Genomic DNA, 26,457 nt, shown 5'->3' on the forward strand with positions numbered 1-26,457 from the left:
TTTATAATTATTTTGATTATGTTTAGCCCGAGGAAAACAAAAAACAAAAATAAAGTTTACTGAAACTACCTACTTTTAAGGATATACAAGCACGATCGACCATAAAATAATTTTGTTCTTTTATCTTCTTTTTTATACAAGAACTCAAGACAACATATAAAGGTTGCATTCGGGTAAATAATTTAGTTAAGCACTTAATTAATAAGAACACAATACATGAATGTGTGTAGCTTAATTAATTTAATAAACTTGCCGTGAAGCTTATTCAAATAAACTAACAGAGCTTATACGGTCATAAGTCATGTCCATGGAAAAGAGGGGAGAGCTTTTGGCGGAGGGAAGACAATTAACGAGAACACGAACAATGAATGACCATTATTGTGGTTTACTCAGTAGAGTTAGTGCATGGCTTAGAGAGTAGAGAATGTGTATGTGAAGGTTAAGATATATAAACAGGGGTTGAGTAAAGAGTGGGACGTTGAATGAAAATGGAATGAAATATAATGCATAGAAACCTTCACGTCAATAATACACACTTCTTATTTCAAGCATAATATAGCAAACTATGTTCACAGTTTCACTATCAAACACTAATTCAGTATGAGAGATAATTATTTACAACTATTTAGCCTGGGAGATCTCCTAACTTGAGAAAAAACATTGGCTATTGGATCTTTCCCGTCTTCTTTGGGCATTGATTGACTATTTTTGGAAATGCTTCTCGTTACCGTCCTACTTGCATCCAACCCTATATTTTTTCTAACAGCTTTCTTTTTCTTGGCCGAAGTTTGAGTTCTAACGATGTTTTTTTCAGAAGGACCTGTGGAATCATACATACCGATCGAAGATTTACCATTGGCTTGGCTTTCAACTGGGATTCCTTTTTCACTATTGTTAGATTCGTATTCTATGTTATCAATTGAAGAATACGTGCTCCAATTGTATGGAAATCCAACCAGGAAGTGTTGAGAAACCTGGCAAAAAAGAGATTGAATTTAAATTTTATATCCATCAATAGGATTAGGATTTTCAATTTGAATTCATTTTGATGTTAGCTTGTTGAATACCTCTAAGGGGACGCCACTCTGAGATGAACGAGAGGTGTCGACGAAACCACGGAAAACAATAGTGGTGTCATCTTGAGTATGTACGACATTGGCTTCTTCTCTCTCCGCAATGACGGTGGACATAAACACTCTTTCTCTGTCTCTCCTGCGCGTACGAATTGCAATTACTCCATTTCCAGCAATGAAAAAATTGAATTAGAAAAGAAAAAAGAAAAAAAAAAACTCACCCGACGGAAGCAACCCCTCCAACGGCTAAACCGTTGCGTTGCTTCACAAGCCACCATTGGTTCAAGAAGACCTACAGAAAGAATATTGATTTGCCATTAGCATTGTGGGGGAAGAAGGAAGACGGAGAAAGGAATTAGCCTTGATTAATACAATAGCTTTAGGCGGCACAGGGGTGGTTTTGAAACCGCCGCCGCCGTCGCCGCCGCCGACCACCATTCGCCTTCTAAACTCAACAGAACTCTTCTGCCCAAAACTAACCTAAACCTTCATTGCCACGGGGAATGTAACGGGTGCAGTTAGCCAGAGGACCTTACTTTTTTTTATATAAAAATAAGAACATGATATTATTATAATGTATTCAACCTATGATTTAAAATACGGTTAAATATGTTTTTTTCCCTCAACTTTTTTTTTGTGTTTAGTTTCTCTTTTAAAGTATGATACAATTTAGTCCTTTAATCTTAGAAAACTATGGTTTTAATTTTTTTTACCAATTTTTTTTTAACTTTATTTGCTGTTTCAAGCACGTTACATTATAGTATTTGGATTGTTTACATATTTTGACACATTTTTCTTCAATGTTAACTGAGAAACGCGTTTGAAACAGGAAATAAAGTTAAAAAAATTTGGTAGAAAAGACTAATATCAGAGTTTTATAAAGTTGAAAGACTAAATTGTACCATACTTTGAAAGAGAGACTAAACACAAAAACGGCCAATAGTTGGGGGACGAAAAACATATTTAACCCTTTAAAATACCGTTTTAGATTATATAATTTACAATAATATTTTGAATTATATAATATCATGACCTCTAAAGATAATTTACATTCAAAATGAAGTTATGTAATTTTGAATTATATAATCTAGGACGTCATTCTAAATTATATAGTCTAATATATGTTTTTTTAATGATGTGATTTAAATAAATTTTAGATGGCTTTTAATTATATTAAAAAAGGTTACAAATGTCTTTACCCAGTCATGTATTATGTTTATATAAACATTCAAATAATAAGTATATAAAACTAATCATTATGACTATAATAATTTAGATTATATAATTTATAATAGAATTTAAAATTATATCAAATTACGAGATTTAAAGATAATGTAATGTAATATTTAAATTGAAAATAAAGTTATACAATTCTAAATTATCCAAGGTTATACTTTTAAATTATATAATTCAAAACGCATTTTGTAATGACATAAATTAAAATAAATTTTAGATGATTTTTAATTATATTAGCAAAAAGGTCTACACATTTATATAAATAATCAAATAAAATAATAAGCATATAAAACTATTTATTATGTCTAAACAATAATTAAACAATCAACGTTAAAAATTAAAAATAAAGTAGATTCTTCTTCAAACACTCTTAGAAACAAATATGCATTAAAATTAGTACATATAGATAATTATTCTTTGATGTTTTTGTCCATATTAAACGTGATTCTCCCTTAATATTGACATAACCTTTAAAAATACATCACTTCTTCTAAATTGAGGCTAATATTTATTAAAAAATATCATTGCAAGCATTCTTAAACAAATAAAAAAAAAATCACATTATTTCGCTGAACCATCTCATTCTTATATAATTAATGAGTACTGTAAATATTGATTCTTTTTCTTTCTGATTTTATCTGTCCATCAGACATACTAAAATTTATGATGGAAAATAATTTATTTATTAAGTCTCTTTATTCTAAACAACTTAAATATAAAATATATATTTATTGGAACAATATTTAACCAAAACTACAAAACCTCTATTATTTCCTTTTCTTTCTCTTTATTTATGTAATAAATTATCATAAGTTAATATCGTTTATATTTTTTATTCAAGGAATCAACACAAATAAATTATTATATCTCTTCTTAAAATTTAATAAAATAAGTAATAGGAAAAATAGACAAAAAAGAATGAAAAAAATCTCTTGTCTGAATGATGATTATTACATGAGAGTTATTTGTTAATAACATTATTGGCTACCAAAACATGATTAGGGACTAATAATAATTTTTAAGATATGTTGTCTCCTGTACATATTAGTGTTATCCAAATTATTGCATAACTATTTTGATAGAACACATAAAAATAGTGACGTTAAGTAAAATCGTGATACAGAAATTGTTACAAGGAAAAATAGTTGCATCTTAATTATCAGTTATAATTTATTTATTTTTTAAACATTTGACCAAACAATTAATATAAATATATATATATCTGTAAAAATTAAAAAATATTATTTCATAAATTTGGATCCAACTCTTGCATGTAGGTCAGCATCCTTTTGTATTGTTATCCCTTCCTTTCCTCCACAACAATTTTCTATTGATAAAATCACAACAGGTGTATATATGAACAGTTGTTCATAATTCATAAACTTTTGAATATTTGATTCTTGAACTAATCTTCTAAAGACACATGTTACCGATTTTATTATATTTAATTTTACACAATTAATTTAATAAAGTACGTGAGGAATAGCGTCATCTTGTTCCCATTAGATTCTGTTCACACACACATAATATTAAGCAGGATTGCTCATGATCAGACAGTGACCATATAACATAATTCTAGTTAATTACACCATTCAGCTCATGTATTCATTCACGACAGCATCACTCACTAAATTAAGATAACAAAAGACTAATATAATACATCATCGTTATATATGCTAACCATGCATTTGACATTTTCTGAACTTAGTTTTATGTAACACTTGTGCAGTACTAGCATTATCTCTATATATATTAATGATAATTGCATTAAATTATCACTACCATTTATAACTAAAAGCAGTGTGTTGAAATGGACAGCATGCTGTTGCAACGTTAATTTGTTTATGCATTATACTAATGGTGTGAAATATCTATATATTGCAGTTCTATCTCTCACCATGTGTGAAGCATGGACAAAAGCTATCTTCATCAAGAGACTCTACTGCACATTGATGACTCTGAGCTACACGACTTTGATGAAGATCCTAGCTTAGATCATTTGATCAATTTCATTCGTTTGGAGAAGAAAGATGCTACTTGTGACTTCAATTCTGAGCTTATCAACGAAGCATTCATTGATAACTCTTTCTTGCCACACCCTGCAATCCCATATGATCAGTGCAATAGTAATGCTATGAATGTCTATGATTCAAACTCCTTCTCTTGTTTTGATGGGGAAGCCAGAGGAGGAGGAGGAGGAGGAGAAGAGGAAGATGACATGGAGCACTCATATGCAACAACAAGCACAACAACATCAACACCTAATAAGTCAAAACCAAAAACTGACAGATCCAAAACTCTGATTTCTGAGAGGAGGAGAAGAGACAGAATGAAGGAAAAGCTTTATGCATTGAGATCTTTGGTTCCCTTCATAACTAAGGTAGGTGTCTCTACTACTACATTAAAACTTCACACTTCAGAAAATTTCACACAGTAACCTGATTGTGACATGTTCAACATTTTTGAAACTCAAGTTTATACTGATGTACAAACATGTATGATTGATTGTGTGGGAAGATGGATAAGGCCTCTATAATTGGAGATGCTGTGTCATATATGCACGAGCTTCAAGCACAAGCCAACATGCTTAAGGCTGAGGTTGAAGCACTTGAAACTTCCTTACTGCTGTCTAAAAACTATCAAGGATCAGTTGAAAATCCCATGAAGGATGAACTTACCAATAACATCCTTTCAATACGCAAGAAGATAATCCAGGTTTCTGGACAAAATGTTTCTTACCCCATAAATAGTTTTTAGTTGATCCCTGCCACTTATTGTAGCATCTTCAATGTTTATATGTGTAGATGGATATGTTTCAAGTGGATGCAAAAGGGTTTTATGTGAAAATAGTTTGCAACAAAGGAGAAGGGCTGGCTGCCTCATTGTACAAAGCTCTAGAGTCTCTGACAGGCTTTCATGTTCAGAATTCAAACTTATCCACAGTTGGTAACAGTTTTCAACTTACATTTTCATTGAATGTAAGTTGGAAGAGAAAAGAATTTCAATTTTACTTCCAAATTTAGGATATAGTTCTAACTTTTGTTTACTGATTTTATCATTGATGTGTTGAAAACAGGTGAAAAACTCTGAGCCAGAAATTAACCTGCACACCATGAAGATTTGGGTGTGTGAAGCCTTTGTGAAGCAAGGCTTTGAATTCATACCACTTTTAATGCTTGACTCTTTCAATCTGTAAACTTTAAGCTGTAATCAACTAAGGTTGCAGAGACATAGAGCTATATATTATGACTAGTAATGAAAATCTATAATCTATAGTCAATGTGATAATATATCTAAGTTCTGGTTAGTGGTTAACTTTTTTTGATACATGGTGGCTAACTATGAGCATTGATATGTAACTAATTATTAATTATTTTGAGATAATAGCCTGTCAATTTTTAAAAACCAATATCAGTAGTATGTGTGTACGCTTCTGTTTATCAGTTCTTAAAACTGTAATATTAATAATGCTGTATCAGCACGTTGCAAACTTGAATTAAAATTGTTATCCCGAATATATAAAAAAATTGCTATTACACTTGATGTGACAATCTCTGTCACTACTGCCTACTATTTCAAACTTATACTATATTTTCCTAACTTTCTATTAGTTTATTTTTAATAATAGATTTTTTTAACATAATAAGAAATGTTTATGCTGACTTAAACATTTATCTCATCTGCTCTTTGTTTTTATCGAAATAAGATGGAAGAGAAAATAATTAAGATAAACAGCATAAACGTATTACACTTTTCTCGGTTTGTTTGAGAAGAGAAAAAAAAGTTATTTTCGTAAAATTTATGAAAGGAACATTTTTTTCTTAGAGTAATTTTTTTAAAGAAAAATAATAGAGGTTAAGATAATTATTATAAAAGAATATGTCAAATATATTAATGATTTTTTTTTATTACATACTACATAGATATTACTTTTTCTATCTGATAGAAAATAGTAATAAATTTCAGAAGAAGTCAAAAAAAAAAATGAAAAAAAGAAGTGCCAGAGCGAGTATGCGCGATGCACTATAAGATGAAGAGGATTATATAATCTGCTTTTAACCACAGATTCACTGACATTCTGTGTAGCATTATCACAAACATCTAAACCTCTTTTCTCTCTCCGTCACAATGCATCTAGCAATGGCAGCCAACGCTGTCGTCGCTCCGTCACCGTTCCAACCCAGCTCGCTTCTCCGGTCATCATTCTCCGGCGTCTCCGTTAAGCTCACTCCCCAATCCCTAACCTTTTCCCGCTCGAGGGCCCTCACCGTCTTCGCCGCCACCAAGAAGGCCGTTGCCGTCCTCAAGGGAACCTCCGCCGTCGAAGGCGTAGCCACCCTAACACAAGAAGACGATGGTTTGTCCTCTCCTCTTTGTAACAATTAGTTTGATTGAAGTCGAAATGAATACAATGGTGACAAGCGATGAATTATTCAAGGAATTGTGCATTTTATTTTCGTTCTATTATCTCTCACTGAGTCAGGTAGAAGTAGAAAACTTATCACGGTGACATTTAATTATTGATGTGACTTTTTTTAAGAGTATTTCATTGAATTATTAGTCGTTAATTTTTTTTACGGACTCATTTACATGAAAAAAGTATTCAAGATCTATCAACTAACCCCTCAATTTTTTAGATATCAAATTGAGTATTGACTCGTTTTATGTCTGAGCAAGCATTGAAGTGTGAAGGAAGAAATTGATACATTTTGGTTTTCTGAAACTGGTGTAACCAAAAGAGCATAATGTGACTATACAAGAGAAGGACTCTTTTTCGCTTGAGGAATTGTAGTTTTATAAACTCTTTCTAGTTTGAATAAATTTATCTGAATAGAAAGAAACAAGGAAATAAAATGAATTGTATTTCTTTAATAAGCTAAAACCAGCTTATCACAGCTTTTGAAGAAGTTAAGTAGAAGAGTTTACGTAAGAGTTAAATACACAAGTTTATTTTAGCCTAGTTTATTTTATACACAAGAGAAGCGCATTCATTTTCACTTCTAGTTTCTTCTCTAATAAGTAATTATGAGATAAATTTTCCGGACAAGGCAAAAAATAAAGAGAAAAGATGAGAAGTGAGAAAGTAAAACATTCTCCCCCATTTTGCAGCGGATAGTGTTGGGAAGAGAAAGATATGAAGAAAAATAGGATGAAAATGAGACAGAAGTGAAGTGAGTGGATGTATCAAATTAGCCTTTCGTCATGTGTGAATGTCAGTTGCTACTTTTCACGTGTCTAACTACCTATTTGTGTGTAATGAGTAGGCCCAACAACGGTTACTGTTCGCATTACTGGCCTTACTCCGGGGCTTCATGGTTTTCACCTTGTGAGTGTTTGCTTACCTTGTTACTTCATGTCCATTCCTTCAAAATTGTTTTCTTCGTAAACTCTTTTATCAATTTTTCTTGCAGCATGAGTATGGTGATACCACAAATGGGTGTATTTCGACAGGTTAGGCAGCTACAGAACCTTGTTTCCATTTTTTGCTTCACTGCTTTCTTTTCTTGCCGTGGTCCAGTTCAATTAAACTTCTTGAATGTCGTTAGGAGCACATTTTAATCCTAAAAAATTGACACATGGTGCTCCTGAGGATGAAATCCGTCATGCGGGTGACCTGGGAAACATAGTTGCTAATGCAGATGGTATATCTTCTTTCTTTTCTCGTTTGTCTTCCTCTATATTGAACTGCTTTCGGGACCTGGTTATGTATATTGTTGTCCTTTGTTTTGAAATATAGGGGTTGCAGAGGTTTCAATCGTGGATAATCAGGTTCTCTTTTTAATTTGTATTTTAACATGATACTTGTTCTTTTGATTCATATTTGTGAAATCATGGTTTTTATGCTCGTCAGTCATAATTTTAAACCATTTTGAACGATATAATTCCACATTGAATTGAAAGTAGCTAATTGTGTTGTATGTTTGGCAACAAACATGCAGATACCACTCTCTGGCCCCAATTCAGTAGTTGGAAGAGCCTTGGTGGTTCATGAGCTTGAGGATGATCTCGGAAAGGGTTAGTTATTTCATTTTAATATTTATTTATATTTGCATTTGGATCCCTTTGCCGTGGACAAAAATTACTTTCACCAACTTCAGCACTTACATTACCGAAATAAACAGTACCGAGTATGTATGTATGTATCATGAGAGGAAGGACCTGGGAATGAAATTGGTTTTTCATCTTGCATTTTGTATCGCACGTTGCAATTGAAATCTTGTGTAGTATGGGCATGATGTATGAATCATGACTGGATTATTTTTGCTTGTCTTATCTGCGTTTTCTTTTACATTTACAGGGGGTCATGAACTTAGTTTGACAACTGGAAATGCTGGTGGAAGATTAGCATGTGGTATGAAAAAAAATTATAAACTAGAACTGATCTATCCGTTTCATGTTCTTCTATTCTTCCAATCGAACATAATTATATTTATGTTTATTGGTTTACTCTTTGCTTCATGCTCTAAGATGAACTATTTTCTATAACACTGATCAATTTTTGTTCTTGATAAGAAGTTATGATTTGCTTACAAACTAGTATTTTGATAAGTAATGCATGATTTACAGACTATCTCTAATCTAATTTTCAAAACTTGTGCACTTGAGTCTGTTGAATAAGCTGACTCCTGATCTGTAGTGTAGATTAACACTGCTATCCACTACCAAATTGAACAAAGAAGTATTTTATCGATATGCATGTGTTGGTACATGTCATTTCATGGCTTCATGCACATAACTGTTGTAGAGAAACGGTGTTTATAGATCTGAAAGATCTTTGTATATATGCTTTAAGATCTATGACAACATACATATCTTTGGGATTGTCCAATTAAAACATGTAATATTGACTAGAAATCAAGTTTGGGTTTTGTATCCTGCATTTAAAGAGGAAATTACAAGCTTGAGTACTTGGCTTTTTTCTGGCAGATTAGTGGCTATTGTGCTTAAACTCAAATAGATATAAATTATGAATCGAAGTTTGTCTCAAAAACTTAAGATTCGATGTGAACAAGCTTTAGAAACAGGTGCATTGATTATCATGTTAAGGCTGCAAGGACGGGCTTTTTAACAATCCAACCCTGCTCTGCCCCTTTAGGGGGATTAAAACCAAAAGTTGCCACGCAAAATAAATTTAAACCTCCCCCCACCTTTGACATCGTGCCCCTCACTCATGATGATTATTTTAAATTGAAATTATGTATTTATAGAACAATTAACCTCAAATATGAAATGAATCTATTTTTTCATATAAACTCAAAATATAATAAATAGTTTTTGAATTAGTGAAGCTAATATATTTGCCATTACTGGTAACTTTGAGAAGTTTACTCAACAATCCAATTTTCAAAAGTTATAGCTTATTTATGTCTGCTGTCTTCATAATGTTTATACTCCAATTTTGAACTTTATGTTTATCCTGAGTGATAATGTGCTGTGATTGCATTTTTGCAGGTGTGGTTGGTTTGACTCCGGCATAATTAGTGCAGCGAATGTTTAGTCGTGTTATTTTTCTGATGATGTGTTTTTTTTTTTCTTTGTTTGGGTTACCCCCATCACGTCAAGCACGATGACTCGCTGTTGTTTGCTTTCTTCAGTCGCCATGTAAACCATAAAACATTATGTCCATCAAAAGACAAGTGCGCAAATGAATCTTGAAAACATATCAGTCCTTCACCGGTGTGCACACCCTAATAAAATTCATCATGCGGTCAGGTGTTTATTCTCCCAATGAAATTGATTTCTGTAGTCCTTGTTGCCTGCTTCACAAATAATTTATGTTTGATATTCTATGTCAATGGTGCAAGTGCAGCAACTGGTTACTTGTGTGAAATGTTATTTTACTTTTGGTCCTGGGGACGGGATCAAATGAAGCCCTTTTTACCCATGCCCCTTTTAGCTCTTCAGTGAAGATATGCTGCAAGGGATTCTATATGTTCATCATATTCAGTTGAGACGTGCATTGTGCTTTCAAGGCTACGAAGATGAGATTTCTCTTTTTTTTTTTCCAACCAAGATAAAGTAATTCATCAGTGAAGTGTGTTTTAGTTGATATATGTAGCTCTCCTCGTACCAATATATTTTTTTTCTTTGGTGGATTCGTCAATCCAAAAGTCACTGATTTGGACTGTAATTTTACTTATGGGATTGATCAACCTGAAAGTTGAAAGGTACAACAAGTGAGTTTTCAGGTGCAGGAAGAAACTGCCCTGAGTTGTAGTTTTATAGGCTAGTTTTCGTACGCTGGATGGTTCATGGTAAGAAGCTTATTGTCAAGCCCATAATAACTAATAAACAAATAAACACACGAACTTGCTTCCCTTGTAAAAGTGGTTCACATAAGGTAAAAATGTCAAATTGGTCTCCCCCTTCAGAAAGCTGAAGGTTCAGCAACGACAATGTCATTGCACTCTGTAATCACACATGGTAGCAGTAAGAGTGCTGGTCTAATTGTTTTCTGCACAGTTTACGTATCTCAACTTATTTGGCCCAAATATGCCTGGAATGGTATAATTTCTTGCTAGAAACAGTTGGAGCAAGGTCCATTCCACTGAAATAAGATTGGAAGCAGAACAATATCGTGTTGGTCTTTAACACTATTTCCCATTACTTGCTGATTAAACAAGACTCCCGAACATGAAATAAAGTTACATTGTGTGATTACAAGAATATGTTCTTTGTTTACTTCTCAAAGTAAAGTACCAAACAAAAATAAAATCTAAACGGGCAAGTTGTATTAACGGGCTCGTATGTATGTGTAGCATGTATGTAGATGGGGTTTGGTTATCTGCTGATATATGATGATGAGGGAGAAATGATTTAATGTGGCGTATAGTTTTATAAGGTTTAGGTAAAAATGCAAGTGTAGTTTACGAGTTAAGTTTCATATTTGGTGATTCACTAGAACAAAAACTGCAACTAATTTTTCATAATGCCAGAGATCTAAAAGTATAAAAGAAGGGAGCATGTCATAAATTTCCTTGCTAAGACCTACCAAATAAGAAGGTCTCTGTTAGGAAAATGAAATGATGTGGGTTTGAAAAGTTAATCAATTCAAAGTCTTTCACCATTATTAATCATGAGCCATCACTACTTTGGTAGTGACTACCTTTTTCTAGTTAGCGGTTTAGAATGGAAGCAACTTGTAATATTAGGTAGGTATTTGGCAGACTACCCTCTACCAGTAATTCCAATTCACTCTACACACTACTGTTGCTGTTCCTAAGTCTCTTTTCAAATAACTCAACCCAAGCCACACAAAAAATATGATAATTAAATACACATAAAACTTAAACAGTGAGAAAATCTAATCATGGTAGTATAATCTTATAAAAAAATGAATAATGTTAAGAAAATAATTTCAAATTTAACTCAACTCACAAAATCAACTTGTAAAATAAGATTCACATCCACTTATATATTATAAATTAATCTTATTTTTAGTCTGATATTTTTTATTAGACGTGAGACTTGTAATAAATTACTTATTTCTCTATTAATAATTACACTCCATGCATCTTCCACCTAAACTCTCTATATGAGGATGCCATGTGGCGATTTAGCAGCCTGATTAATTAAGATTTTGTGCGATGGCATCTTATTCTTACATGTAGAATAAATTAATGAAAGAAAAGCATGTAACCATAATTAAGTACAGGAGCGTTTGCACCTTGAGAAGGAGGCAACTGGTTTGGCAATTTGTCTTTGGTAAAAGCAGTGTGTTTTTGTCTGTAATAAATAAATTAATGGCTATGACTAGTTTGCATGTTAAAGTCATATGTGATTAAGGGTGAAAGCAATCCTAATTAAGATTATAACAGTAACAGTATAAGGCTTAGAAGGAGTTGGCAGTGAGTCAGTGTTATTGTGAGAAATTGGCTTCTCTTCACTTCACTTCACTCTCCACTACCAACTTAATCATTTCATTCCTTTTTAACTTTCAGACTTTTTAATGTCCATTTTCTGCTTTCATTTTATCTTTTCTTTTTATTGTTCGAATAATCAAAATTATAACTCATCTCATTCATTTAAATTTATTCCTCAATAAACAAAGTCTTAGAGAGTATAGATAATATGAAATAATTAGTTGTTTATATATAAAATTATGAGATGTAAACAACTTTTTGATAATAGATTATGTGTTACTATTTTATTAGTTTATAAATTTAAAACAGATCAATCACAAACTATCATCTCTTATAAAAAAGTTATAAAAAAAATTGTTAAAAATATATTTTTATAAAAGAGTAATAAGGGTTGGTTTGAAAAAAAAAACAACATTTGACAATTTACTTTCAGAGGCAAAATGGTAAAAAGAAACAGAATTTTGATATTTTCTAAAGAAAAAAAATAGTAAAAGGTAGACAAAAATAATATGAAATAAATAATTTTGGGTGTCAAATATCATTCTTCTTCCAAATTAATACCTTTCTAACAGGTAAATAGTTATTCTTTTGAGTTCCCTCTTTTTCCTTCATTCAATGTCATAAAAAAAATAAATAATTGTAATGCATAACATTGAACTCTATAAAAAACAAACTATATTGAATAACAAAATTGCATAACAATTTCAAGTTTGAAGCAAAGTCTTTATGACAATTTCAGGTAATTATGATTGCAATCAATATATGATTATTTATTTATTTATGGCTTAATTAAGTTTCAAAATAGAATTTTAAATGGGATCTTTAATAAACTTTTGTGATATATTGAATCTTTAAAAATTTAAAATTTTTTAAACTAAGTTCATATTATTAATTTTTTATATTAATTAGATAATGTGATTGTTAATTGAATAATGCGATTATTCTTGTTTTATCATATTTCTTAATTTTCGCCACATAAAAAGTTTAAAATTATTAAGAATTTAATAAAATACAAAAATATATTAGAGACCCGAGAAGTTTTGAAAACTTATGAAGTTGAAACTTAACTAAACCTTCATTTACTAATATACAACACATTAATATTGAAGAACAAATAACTTAGATATTTTAGTATTTTTGAAATCGACAATCATTTACAAAATATTTTATAACACAATTTCTAATAAAAAAATTGATATTATATATAAATATATATATATATATAAACACACTAAGTTTTAAAACATAATTAAAAAAAAAAGAAAGTACTTTTTAAAATACAATTTCAATTAAAAAAGTAAACTAAAATTACTTTTGAAGTGAGATTTATTTTTTCAAAAAGTGAAATCATATTTTAAACTACAAACCATCTTCTTCTTCTTCTTTTTTTCAATTCAAAATGCAAAATCGTGTTTTAAAATATAATCAGAAGTCGTGTAATAACCACTTCAAAAATCTATCCATTTTCTTATATACATATATTTCTAAAATTGTTGGTAAAAGGGGGCAATAATACCTTAGAAGTAGTACTCCTTCAAAAGGATATCGATAATAATTTATATATGTATTTGATTATTTAAGTTGGCAGTGTTTGCATGTTAGCAACATTGTTTAGAAGTAATTCCTTTATATTAAAAGTGTGTGAAGTAAATTAGAATTTTGCCGTCAAAGCCGGTTGCGTGGTTGCAGCCTGATATGACATTATCGTGTTGTGATTAATTATTCACGTAATTTTGAGTTTACAGCTATGATTAGATAAAACAAGAACCTTTTGAAAACAAACAACAACCTAAGAACTGAAACATTTGAAGACGGTGTGACAGCACAGTGTAATAAACTATGATATGAAAAGAAATAATGCAGAGTTATTACAGATAGTTTGTTATGTTAAATGGTCTTTTTGGTGAAGAGGTGGAGTGAGTGTTAGGTTTACCACTTTTCTTTTCTTTTCTTTTCTTTTCTTTTCTTTTCTTTTCTTTTCTGTGTGCTCTTTCATATATTTGACTTTGGATATAAGCAATGCCAAGCTGCTTCCATTGTACTTGCCCCTACACAACTAGTACCTACCTACCTATCACCTATTTTTATATATATTTACTTCATTTGTATATAATACATGTTTCTCATTGCTCCTATTCTTACTTTCTTCTTATTAATTTTAGGTCTTCTCATCAAAAATAGTTAGATCTGTTCAATATTTTGTTGATGAATACATTTTTTCTCCTTCACATTCACAAACATGGATGAGAAATGATTAGTTTAGAAACACACCTAGGTCATATAGATTGATAAAACTCAATCAAATTCGGTTTAGTTTGCCGTTGTTAAAATTTTAAGTGTGAGTCTAAGTCTTATATTGAATAAAATTAAAAAAAGTAAAATATCATATAAGGTTGAAGATCCATTAACTCATTTTTTTAATGTTTTGGATAAAAATTAATATTAATCTATTATCTAGTTAAACTCAAATCCTATTGGTGTTATATTTCTTCATTGAACATCCAGTTAAACTCAGATTCTATTGGTGTTATATTTTTTTAGTGAACATCCTCTATACTCAACAAATATTATCGGAAGTTGAAACTATTCGAAAACTATTTTAGAGAACATGGTGAAGTAATATAAAATTTTTTATGATAATATTATGGATATGGACGTAGTGTTTTAGCTCCAACCAATTAGGTTAAGTTGTATGTTATGATGAGATGAGTGGTTGAAAAGGTTATGTGAGTGAATGAGTGAATGAGTGAGTGAAGTGTGAAATTTCACTCTCTTTTTGCTCATTGTTTTGGTAGTGTAGTGTGGGTTAGTGTCTATCACTCTCTTTAATATCTTTCACCTAATTTGGAACATCTTATTTTTATTTTAAAATCCTAAAAGTTTACAATAAAATGATTTCTTTAATTTTTTTTTATGTTGATTTAATAATTTAAAACTATTTATTAATCTTAGACTAAAAAGATAGAACATTTGAATGTTACGACACATTAGTCAATATTTTTTTATCACCATTCTTCCTATTTTCTCTTTGTTTTATTAGTTTTACATTTGTTTTTATCTTGTTAGTTTTTGGTAATATTCCATGCGATTTTAGTCTTGAACTACACCATTCAAATTTAGAAAAAACATATGATAAGACAAAACAAAACTCTATTTTTTTTATTATATTGACGCATCCTTCAATCCTAATTCATCTGCATATAGATGAATATGACATAAATGTTTACAGAAAAAACTAAAGTAAATAAAAGTCCAAAATTATGGATTAAAATAGTAAATTTAAATATAACTTAAAATGGATTTAGTAAGACGATGAAATTCATATTAATATAAGATTTTTACTATATTTCTCTTATCAAGAGTATAATGTTTTCGTGCCAAGAACAAATTTTGATATTTAATTATATAATGAGTTTAAGTTTAAGTTAATTTTACAAAATTAACTTATAAAATTAGATTTACTTTTAATAATATACTATGATTTGATTTTATTTATAATGAAGGTAAAATTTTTAATAAAATGTGAACCATATTTTGATGATATAGTAGTTCCTATAATCTAATTAGGTAAACTAACTTCGTAGTAAGAAGGACTTTTTACCTTCTTTTTTATTTTCAATAGCTTGTATTGATTTCTAAAAATTTTGCTTTTTCATTTGGTGGGTTCTATATATTTATTTCCATGTTCTTAATGAGGAAATGTCTTAATCCCATACTGTTTTTTCATGTATTGTAATTATAAGATGCCAACATCCTTATTTAACACTCAAAGCTATGTTTGACTTAACATTTCTTTAATTTATTTTCCAAATCTCTTCATTCTTACTATTACTTTATGTTTCCCACTACTTCTACTCAACTAAAATATGTAATAATTTTTTTTGACACTTTTTTTTTCCTATTGGTGGAAATATATTGAAAATAATAGAATATAACAAATTTAATCACTTTTATTTCATAAATTAATTAACAAAAAAAAAGGATTAAAAATTTGTCAAAAGTTTGATGCTTAGTGTTCAATTTGATGAGTTAGGAATAGGTAGCCCTTTTATTTTGTTCTTTTTATTAGCATTGTACATTGAACCTTAAGCTGCCTGCTGAAATGCATTTTACTTATTTATATTTTAATGAATCTTTATTGGCACATGTAGCTGAATTTAATTGGAATTAAGATAGCAATTATAAATGAGCAAAATACGTCAATTGCTGATAATTTAGGCTAAAATTTTTGCATATTTGATAATTAAATAAGAGTATGATAAAATATATGTTATCTATAAGATGAAAATAGAATGATCGGTTTCATCTGCTTCCTAATGATCTATTTATTTAGAAAAAGGTCATGCCAAGTACTTTTTTAAACAAAAAACTTAGAACTTTAGTTACCCAAAAACGTTATTTTATTTAAAGAAAAAACTTGACAACTCGATCTATTTTATAATTATATAATTTGAAAACTTTTCAGACTATAAAAGCACTATTAATTCTAATAATAACTCATTATTATTATTATTATTATTATTATTATTATTATTATTATTATTTCCAAAAGAATAATATTGATGTTATTAACCTTACTAGTTTGTTTTGTAATACATTGATACATTTTGTAGTATGTATTTGTTGATGGGCATATTGACAAGGCCTTCATTAGAATGACTTTTACACAAAGTTAGGCCAAACATTTAAATAAACCTAATTAGACCTAAAAAGAAGGTTACAATAATTATACTTGTCAAGTTCCAAGTCCTATAATTAAAAATCAGAACTCTAACCATGCAAACTTTATTCTAATCTACCTCGTTTCCGTGCCAATTATTTATTTATTCTAATTCTTCAAATATCATATTGAATATGGTTTTTCTTCGTTATATTTTAATTAATTGCGCCAAAATGTTGCTTCCATTATTAAAAAATTTGTATGAACTAATAAAAAAATGTCATGAAATATTGTGAGCCAAGTTGGATAGCATTCTTCTCATCAGAAAAGCCTTTGCCAACCATTAATTTTACATTCATAATATAATTTTCTTTATTTAATGCACAAAAGATATTTATTATAGATTTTCTAAGAAAGATAACGGGATATACAACATTAATAAAACACGGGTTTAACTTGTAAAGATAGACATCATCTCCAACATAAAACCTTAAAACCATAAATTTAAGAGTTTTTATCCTTATATCATTACAATAAAATTGTATATTATTGACAAATTTTAATAATAGCAAAAATCCATTAGTAAATTTTGTTTACTAACATTCTATCATTAGATAGAAATCTGTCGGTAAATTTTATCAACGAATTTCTGGTTTTGTTGATAAGTAGCGACAATTAGAAAATCTGTTAGTAAAAGTTCGTTGATAAACCTTTGTTGCTAAAATCATCTATTTATCTTCTTTTTCCTTTATTTGTTAATCTTTTTCCTCATCATTTGTGTTGGGCGGTTAGGCCATCACCACCACCTCCAAGTCATTTTTATCACTTGAGGTCTCATCCCCTCCATCTATCTTTCTTTTTCCTCCTCCTCTTCCTACACATCTTCATCCTTCATTGTATTCTTTATTTCTATAACTATTGTCACCATCACTGGCATCCTCTACCTACGCATCACTGACGATCATCGATGTTATCACCAAGCCTTCACATCACCATCGAGTTACCACCACCTCCTCCTCTTTTTCTCTTCTTCTCTTATTCTTTTTACTCATCTCTCCTAAATGTAAAAAAGACTTCATTAGATTGGGTAGGAAATTTGTCGCCTAATATGGTGACAATTTACCAATGGAACGAGGCCGTTATTAATTATGATGATGAGGTATCGATAAAAAAATTCATCGACAATAAGAAATATAATTTATCATATTTAATATTTCCTTAATAATTAATGAAATTCTTGTAGTGTATGATATTTAACTTTATCATATTTACTCAACGTGAAACTTGGGCTTACATTTAAATTTTCAATAATTTTTAATATAATTCTTGAGATTCCATGTCCCATATTTCATTTTTAATATTTTTTATAATTTTTTACTTTGATGCAAAGTTCACATTCTATTCATGTTTTATTTAGTTATTGGTAGTAATATATCACTACAAGAAAATAAATATTTAGTATTGGTTAAAATCTTACATTCATATCTAAAAGTGGGTATTAATTAATCAATAATATCATATATGTGTCACATGTATATTTGACTCTAAAACTGCATAAGTTAATTCTTTAGCGTCAATTTTTGAAGGTCAACTCTAATTGGGTAAGTTGATGTTAACTCATAATTAATTTTTAAATTAATTTTAATCAAAACAAATTACAATCAATCTAACTTTAATATTAAGATAAATGGCATCAATCACTACAAGAAGCATAGATATTACTGATGATCAAAATATGTCAGAAACATAACAAAATTTGTCAGTAATAATTTTTTTTCGATAGATTTTTGACTGGCCAATAGGCAATAAATTTACCAACGAAATTTGATATGTCGGTAATTATTGAAAGAAAAATATGTTGGTAATTATAGAAAAAAAAATCGTCGATAATTACCAAAGAAAAAATCCATCAATAAATGTTGCAATCTGGTTCATCTTCTTCCACCTCTCTCCTTCTTCTTCTTTTTTTAGGGTTCATGATTTTTCAGATTCATGTGAGACCACAACCCTTGTCAAGATGTGTTGTTGCATGGACCTCCCACCAAAGTCACTCACTTTACATCGGTCACCACTAGGAACCTCGTCAGCGTGTAATGGCCATTTCTAACATAGGAAGAACCTAGGAGGAAACATCAGGTCCCACCATGAGTCTTTATGATCGACGTATTTTTTGTTTGCAACTAGGAATGTTCGTCAAAGGCGTTGGTTTGTTTTATCCTCCTCCAAGCCGACAACGTAACAATGTGTATCAACCGTAACCACACTTCTTTCTTCCTTTTTTTGAAATTTGAATATTCCAATTGTTACGTCTAAAAATGGTGGGGTGGTGATAGAGTTTTCGGTCCGTGTGAGTGGGTGTTTGACAAATGGAGGATAAAGGATGAAGGATGAAAAATAGGGTGTTTATTGGTAATGTTTGGGGTGTTTGAAAATTCCTCAACAAATTTGAATGAAGGATGAAGATATGGTGAGTTTCATACTAAATATTTGGGCGAGAAATTTGTCGCTCTTTTTATCGACGAATTTATTGATGGAGAATTCATGAATAAATGAAATATGTATTATCGATGTATTTAACGATAAATATATTTGTCAATAAATAAAATATGTATTACAAAGGATTTACTAATAGAAAAATCCATCAATAAATAATTCATCCATTAAATTTGTCAGTGATTATAGTTTCAAAATTTATCGATAAAATCTATCGATAATTCAAATTTATCAACATAATTAATTTTGTCAATAAAATTTTATTGATAATTTTAAGAACTTTTGTAATGTAACCAATATTAATAACCATAATTTAAAAAGAAAAATCTCATACAAAGTTTTTATCAATAAAAAATAATATTCAACAAAATAATAATAGAAAAAAGATAGAGTATATTGGATAAAGGATATGAGTCTTAATAAGAATATAACAATGAAGAATATGAGTATAAATAATAAAAAAATGAGTGTGGATAAAAAACATATATAGATAAATGAAGAAAAGAAATGAGAATGAATGAAATATATATATATATATCGAAAAATAAAGAAAAAAAATATAGTAAGAAGATTTATCATCTTTAAATATAGGTTTCCATTTATTGTTATAAAAAAAGACACAAGAATTTATAACTTTTACATTTTTTAAAAAAAATTTAACATTTTGCACAACTAAATTCTTTGTAATAGAGTTATAATTTTGTTGATACTAATATTTTAAAAATAATATATTTTCTTTTAAAAAAAAAATTATGATGACCCATAATATTATTTAGGTTTAATAACGCTTTTGGTCCTTAGTTTGGGGGATTGTGTTCAGAATGGTCCTACCTTTTTTTCTACGTAACAATTGATCCCAACTTTTGAAAAAACAATCCAAATTAATCATTTTTCGTTACGTCGTCAAATATTTAACGGTACAGACTGAACTCTCTCATACGTGGCACAACAGAGTAATATAACGTGTGAATTTTGAATTTAAAAAAAAAAATTGACACGTCAGCTTCCTCTTCCACTAACCCTTAATTTAGGTTTTTTTCCCTTGCGGCCGCCGTCTCCTTCTTCCTCCCCCTCCCCCTCTCCCTCTCCTTCACTACAAAACCTATCAGCTTTCCAAGCACTCTCATATTACCTTTTACCTTATTTCCAAAAGAAAAAATGAATTTATACAAATCTCACTGCAGGTTGCATCCAAAAAGAAAAACGTGGTAGATGAAGCTGGAGTCATTTTACAAGCTAAAATGAAGCAATTAGCGTCTTCATCCTAAAAGTATTTGTATAATTCACTTGTTTCTTCCAATGCAGTGTACCATAGAAAATCAGCGGTGATGTTATATGTTACTTAAACCTTTTATTTTGTTTGGAAGTGTTTAGAAAATGGAGTCAATCAACGACAATTGAAATCTAAAGGGTATTTAGGAATTTAACACTGGTGTTCAATTGGATAATTTCTATTAGAGCAGGTTGTTGCAGTCCGTGTTCATTGTTGGCCTTTCTACTGTGTTCTGGTTTCACTCAAGTTGTTCCTGATTATTGCACCAGTGTGGGAGGTAAGAGAAGGGTTTCCTTGAAAAATGTTTGTGTTCTTCTGGGAAAAAGAGATTGTTAAAGATGAACAAACTGTTTTTATAGCGAATGCCAGTGCTTGGAAAGCTGATGTGTTTTGTGGGAGAGGAAAGGGAGAGGGAGAGAGGAGGAAGAAGGAGACGGCGGCTGCAAACCCCTAATGTCAAGAGGGAAAAAACCCTAAATTTATAGTTAGTGGAGGTGGAAGATGAAGCTGACATGTCATTTTTTTTTAAATTCAAAATTCATACGTTATATTACCCTACAGTGCCACGTAAGAGAGAGTTACCGTTAAATATTTGACGCTGTAATTTGAACTGTTTTTTCAAAAGTTTAGATCAATTGTTACGTAAAAAAAGATAGGACCATTCTGAACACAACTCCCAAATTAAGGACCAAAAGCGGTATTAAGCTTATTATTTAATATCTGGATATTAGTTTTTTTAATGATATTATAGAATATATGACACTCTTCTAGCTAATTAAAGTAATAAAAAGAAAGATATTTAAAGATTGTAAAACACAAAAGTGTGACGACGAAAATATTTTACTACGTAGTTAAGTTGCTCTCTCTACTGCTGCAATTAACGCTTTTCCATAAAGCGTTTTAGATTGGAGATATATAATTTTACTTAAAGAATAATTACTAATAAAAATTGCATTATTTACTACTAATATCTGTAAATAATGAAAAAGAACTATAGAAGATAGTTAGAATTATTGACAATACAAAATCTATAGATAATAAGCTTATAAGTAAATTATTTATAAATTTTTGGTCTATAAAAAATATGTTTTCATAATAAAAACATACAAATATTCATAGATAAATTTCTCATGGTTACTTATTTGTAGATAATTCTAACAATTCAAACGTCAGTAACATAATAGGCCTTTTACATTAGCTGATAAAAATTAATTTTTACTAATTACACGAATACATCATAATTAATGACTAATCTAAAAAACTAAAAACTAAAGTGATAGATATATATAAAATGTCCTATTATAAACAGTAGTGATGTAGATTACTTTTTCAACTGCTCTTCCTATTAGTACTCATATTGATGCCTTATTACCTGCTTATGGACAATTCAGTCATTTATCTGATTAAAGTAATCCGTAATTAACATTTTATTATAAAATGTTTAGGAAAACACATGAGAATGGAATGCTTCAAATCTCTCCCTAACATATACTAATAATAATTATTTGCTTTATTAATCAAAATTGCTTCATATAACTACACTTTGATTTTCCTTCCCTTCATTTTGTTTAGAGTTCATCTTTTAATATATAATATATTCAATTATGTTGAATATAGGTGCAAATTAGAGGTGAGATTACTAGGCATAGGAAAAGTGGAAGTAAAGTTCGATCAAACGCACTTTGTATAATCATAAAAAGGTTAAAATATTCGAAAGTATTTCACATATTTAATCAATTATTCTTTATTAATAATATCCAATTATGTACCTAAAACTAGCGTTAGTTTTCTATTATAAACTTATTGTGTTTTTGTGCATTTTGCTCCCTAAGAAAGTTAGATAAATTTGGGTGCTTAAAATGTTGCCACGGGGATTATAAAATTCATTCTTTTATTTAAAATCTATTCATTTTGGTTGAAAAAATTTAAGTAAATTTTTATTTTAATCAAGTTTTAATTTTTTTAAAAAAAATTGACTCAAGGATTATAATATTATAAATGATGTAAAAATAATATCACATGTTTTTTTTTTTGTAAAATTTATTATTATACATTCAATTTGGTTGTAATTGTATTTTAAATAAAATAATATTACCAAATTTATTATTGATATAAATAAATGTTTTATTGATATCTTATTAAAATTAACTTTTTAACATATTAAATTAAAATTATTAAAGTGATTAATATTGAATTACTTTATTATTATAACATTAACAATAAAAATTTAAATTTTATTTATTTTAAGTCAGAAAATATTTTAGTAAGTATTCAAAACTATTATATTATTAATCCATAATTTTTATAAGATTAAAAATAATTAATTTAAACGGAATCCAATAATATATTTAGAGTTGATTAATATTTAATAAAAAAGTAAATTTTAATATAAATATCAATATAATATTTATACAAATAATAAATTTGGTCATGATTTGGAGAGATACAATATTGTTTCATTTTTAAAAAAATTAAGATTGAATTGATTCAAACAGACGTAATTAAATATAACAAAAATAACACTTATCCGAACAATGACACGTGACTTTATCCTGCCATGTGATATTGAAAGTGTCACATGTCACACCATGAAACCTAACTTGTGGATAAAGTTTTTCTTCTGAAAAAAAAAATTAAAATTTTAAAAAAAGACAAACAAAAAATAACATATATATATATATATATGTGTGTGTAGGTAGACAAATGTGTGTGCATGGATAAGTACGTGCATGTGTGTGTAGGCAGACAAATGTGTGTGCGCATGTGCGTGGATGAGTAGGTATCTGTGTGTGCGTGAATGAGTAAGTGTCTACGTGTGCGTGGATGAGTAGGTATCTGCGTATAATAAATACTATTTATTATAATCAACTGAGTTATTTAATAAAATTGATTATGTAATTGAGTTATTTAATAAAATTAATTATGTGTTGTAACATCCCAATAAATGTAGCAAAATACTATATAAGGAGTTAGCATGTAATAATAAGATAGGACAGTTAATAAGCTCACAAATAAAGTTATGAAACTTCTAAAATGTTGAGTCTTCAAAACTATACAAGGATTATAACCTGATACAAATTTTATGAACAAATCGAACGGTTCTAAAGGCTACGTACAAACCAAACGGTTTTACAAAAGATAAACATGTACTAAACGGTTATACAAAACTATATAAACCGAACGGTTATACACTTACTATTGCTTAACTACTGACCCAACGATCTTATACTAAACTTCAGGAGTCTCCACCTCCAACGGTTCTTCCAGCTAGCACTCGTCCCCTTCTGCTCACGTCCACAGGATGATAATTGCAATAGGAAGGATGGCCAAATGAACCAACAAGGATAGGACAAAAGAGTAGGGTAATCTTATGTAATTTAATTATTCATAATGACATAAATATTCATTAATATCGTACAAATTCATACATATATTTTGAAACATAATCAAATCATAAAATACAAGTAATGAGCGAACACTCAATACATATTAAGACTGACCACATGACTCAATATCCAGATTGTATGAATTATGTAGCTACAACGTTATGCACCCGGGTGGACCCTAGCTGGGATGCCCTTAACAGCTGCCACCCGAGGCTAGTCCAGTGAAGCTTACCTCGGTACACCAATACCATGAGACTAAAGGACCTCCTACCATTCTCACACATGATTTACTCCTCTCTACATAGGAATGAGTAATCACAAAATATCAGGATAAACGACAGCTTAGCATAACCACATTCATAATTTACCATTCAAAACCATCTATGAGATGTTCCTCCTTGGAATTCTCTTTCACATCCATGTTAATCATTTCATATAAATCTTTAAATACCATCATACTTAGCCACCAATATAATCAAACCAAACAAATATAGTAAAATCACAATCATGAATAAGACCTAAAGGAAGTAGTACTATAACATATGAACATGACCGAACGGTAAGAGCACCTTTAACTCAAGAACATGACCGAACGATCAAGTAACAAGATAGCTCCAGTATGAGTCGAATACAGTCTAAGACTGAACACTAATAAGCTTGAGTCATACTAAAGACTTAGACATAGTACTTATACCTTTGGTCGAGCACTTATAGCTTAGGTTGAACACTTTGACTATAGGACGAAGTTCTCTTCAAGAGACAGAGTGCTAATACAAGACTGAACACTCTTTAAGAGACCGAGTGCTAGTACAAGACCGAACAATCTTTTAGAGACTGAGTGCCAGTACAAGACCGAGTACTGACCGAGTGTTAGTGTAAAACCGATCACTCTTAAGGTCGAGTGTCAGTGTAAGACCGAACACTCTTAAGATTATATAGGAGTGGATAAGTGGATTCGACTTCACAATTATAAACATTTATTTATAACTAAGAATAGAAGTAGGATTTATTACCTAAGTTATATTGAGTACCTTAGCTAGGCTGACTACCAAGTAAAACAAGAAGTTATACTTATGGTCGAATGCTATACTTTATTATATAATACAAGACTGATCGGTCATTAACTAAAGTTCTACCAAATAAGAATTCAATTAAGACCGAATACACATGACAGACCGAACGGTTACTAATGACCTCTCGGCGATAATTACAAAATTCTGCAGAATACTGTAGAATTAAGATCAGACCTTATCCTTACCAGTTCATGCCACTTCTCAAACATCAATACATACAACAAACATGCAGCATTTCAACATCCACCAAATCATCCAACATAATACCACACAATCATGAAATCATTCATACATAAAATCATAATTAAATTACAACCTTCCCTTACCTCGAACTCAGAAAACTTCTATGCTTTCACCCAATATTGCCTACACCGCAAGTAACTCCCATGGATTCCTACAGGTTTATGATTGGTGAAAAATGACCAATCCTAGAATCAAGGGTATAAGACAGTTTCAGGAAATGAATTGATGAACACATGTAAGCCTAATGGTGCTTGCATTTGTCATAAATGCAGGAACCTCAAAGGAAGAAGAGTTTTTGACTTACCAGCTCAAAATTGAAATCTGATCGGAGCAAAGTGAAGTCCTTTACACTAGGAAGACTCAAATGTTGCCTGAATGGTGATCAGAAGAAGAAAAGGATGAGAATTCTTATAGAGAAGGTGGAAGATTCTAGAGAGAAGGAGGAGAAAATAAGTTTCATAAATTTGGAGAAGAATGGTGCATGCAGAGAAGTGGCACCAGTTTTAAAAATCCCAGCTTAAATGCTATCGTAAAAAACCGAACGGTCCACTCTGTTGCAACCATCTGTTCTCCACTTTCTGAATTTCACATTCTCTTCACTAATACCTTGATATCACTAAATTAGATAATTTAATGGTCGTGACATGTGTTAATGCATTAGTTTTACAATTTAATTAATTATCTCATAATTGATTAATATATATTATTTTTTTAATAAGAGAATATGTTGTAGAAGAAAAAAACTATAATACAAAATAAAAATAATAAAAATAAAAGATTTTCAAAATCAACAAAATCTATTCCTTTCAACGTTCACAAAATATATATATATATATATATATATATATATATATATATATATAAAATTTTCATAAAATTTTCGACAATTTTTTTTTTGCAAAAAAACAAAATTAAATTTAAAAAAAATAAAAAATAAGAAACAACATATGTGTGTAGGTGGACAAATGTATGTATGTGTATACGTGGATGAGTACGTGTCTGCATGTGTATATGTGTGTGAATGAGTAAGTGTTCGTGTGTGGGTGATGAATAGAACGTGTACGTGAATGAATAAGTATTTGTGTGTATTTATAATACTATTTATTATAATTAATTAAGTTATTTAATAAAATTAATTATGTAACTGAGTTATTTAA

The 26,457-nt window shown here is 29.8% G+C and overlaps 3 protein-coding genes across 3 annotated transcripts; 2 read left to right on the plus strand and 1 right to left on the minus strand.

The window, feature by feature from the left end:
* Window positions 1-483: 483 nt before the first annotated feature.
* LOC106755867 (protein EMBRYO DEFECTIVE 1674) lies at window positions 484-1,597 on the minus strand. Its single transcript, XM_014638089.2, has 4 exons — window positions 1,446-1,597; window positions 1,295-1,365; window positions 1,068-1,212; window positions 484-974 (listed from the first exon to the last, which is right to left on the minus strand). The coding sequence occupies exons 1-4, from the start codon at window positions 1,509-1,511 to the stop codon at window positions 612-614; spliced, it is 645 nt and encodes a 214-aa protein (XP_014493575.1). The 5' UTR covers window positions 1,512-1,597; the 3' UTR covers window positions 484-611.
* Window positions 1,598-4,218: 2,621 nt separating this feature from the next.
* LOC106778911 (transcription factor FER-LIKE IRON DEFICIENCY-INDUCED TRANSCRIPTION FACTOR-like) lies at window positions 4,219-5,753 on the plus strand. The gene is made up of 4 exons (XM_014666917.2): window positions 4,219-4,689; window positions 4,827-5,024; window positions 5,114-5,287; window positions 5,386-5,753. The coding sequence occupies exons 1-4, from the start codon at window positions 4,219-4,221 to the stop codon at window positions 5,503-5,505; spliced, it is 963 nt and encodes a 320-aa protein (XP_014522403.1). The 3' UTR covers window positions 5,506-5,753.
* A 600-nt stretch (window positions 5,754-6,353) lies between these two features.
* LOC106756410 (superoxide dismutase [Cu-Zn], chloroplastic) lies at window positions 6,354-10,339 on the plus strand. The gene is made up of 8 exons (XM_014638833.2): window positions 6,354-6,666; window positions 7,574-7,635; window positions 7,721-7,760; window positions 7,856-7,951; window positions 8,047-8,078; window positions 8,249-8,324; window positions 8,608-8,661; window positions 9,762-10,339. Exons 1-8 carry the CDS (start codon window positions 6,438-6,440, stop codon window positions 9,785-9,787), a joined length of 615 nt encoding a protein of 204 aa, XP_014494319.1. The 5' UTR covers window positions 6,354-6,437; the 3' UTR covers window positions 9,788-10,339.
* Window positions 10,340-26,457: the final 16,118 nt, after the last annotated feature.

The sequence above is a fragment of the Vigna radiata genome, chromosome 2, assembly GCF_000741045.1.
Source record: "Vigna radiata var. radiata cultivar VC1973A chromosome 2, Vradiata_ver6, whole genome shotgun sequence".
In the NCBI taxonomy this organism is placed as follows: Eukaryota; Viridiplantae; Streptophyta; class Magnoliopsida; order Fabales; family Fabaceae; genus Vigna; species Vigna radiata.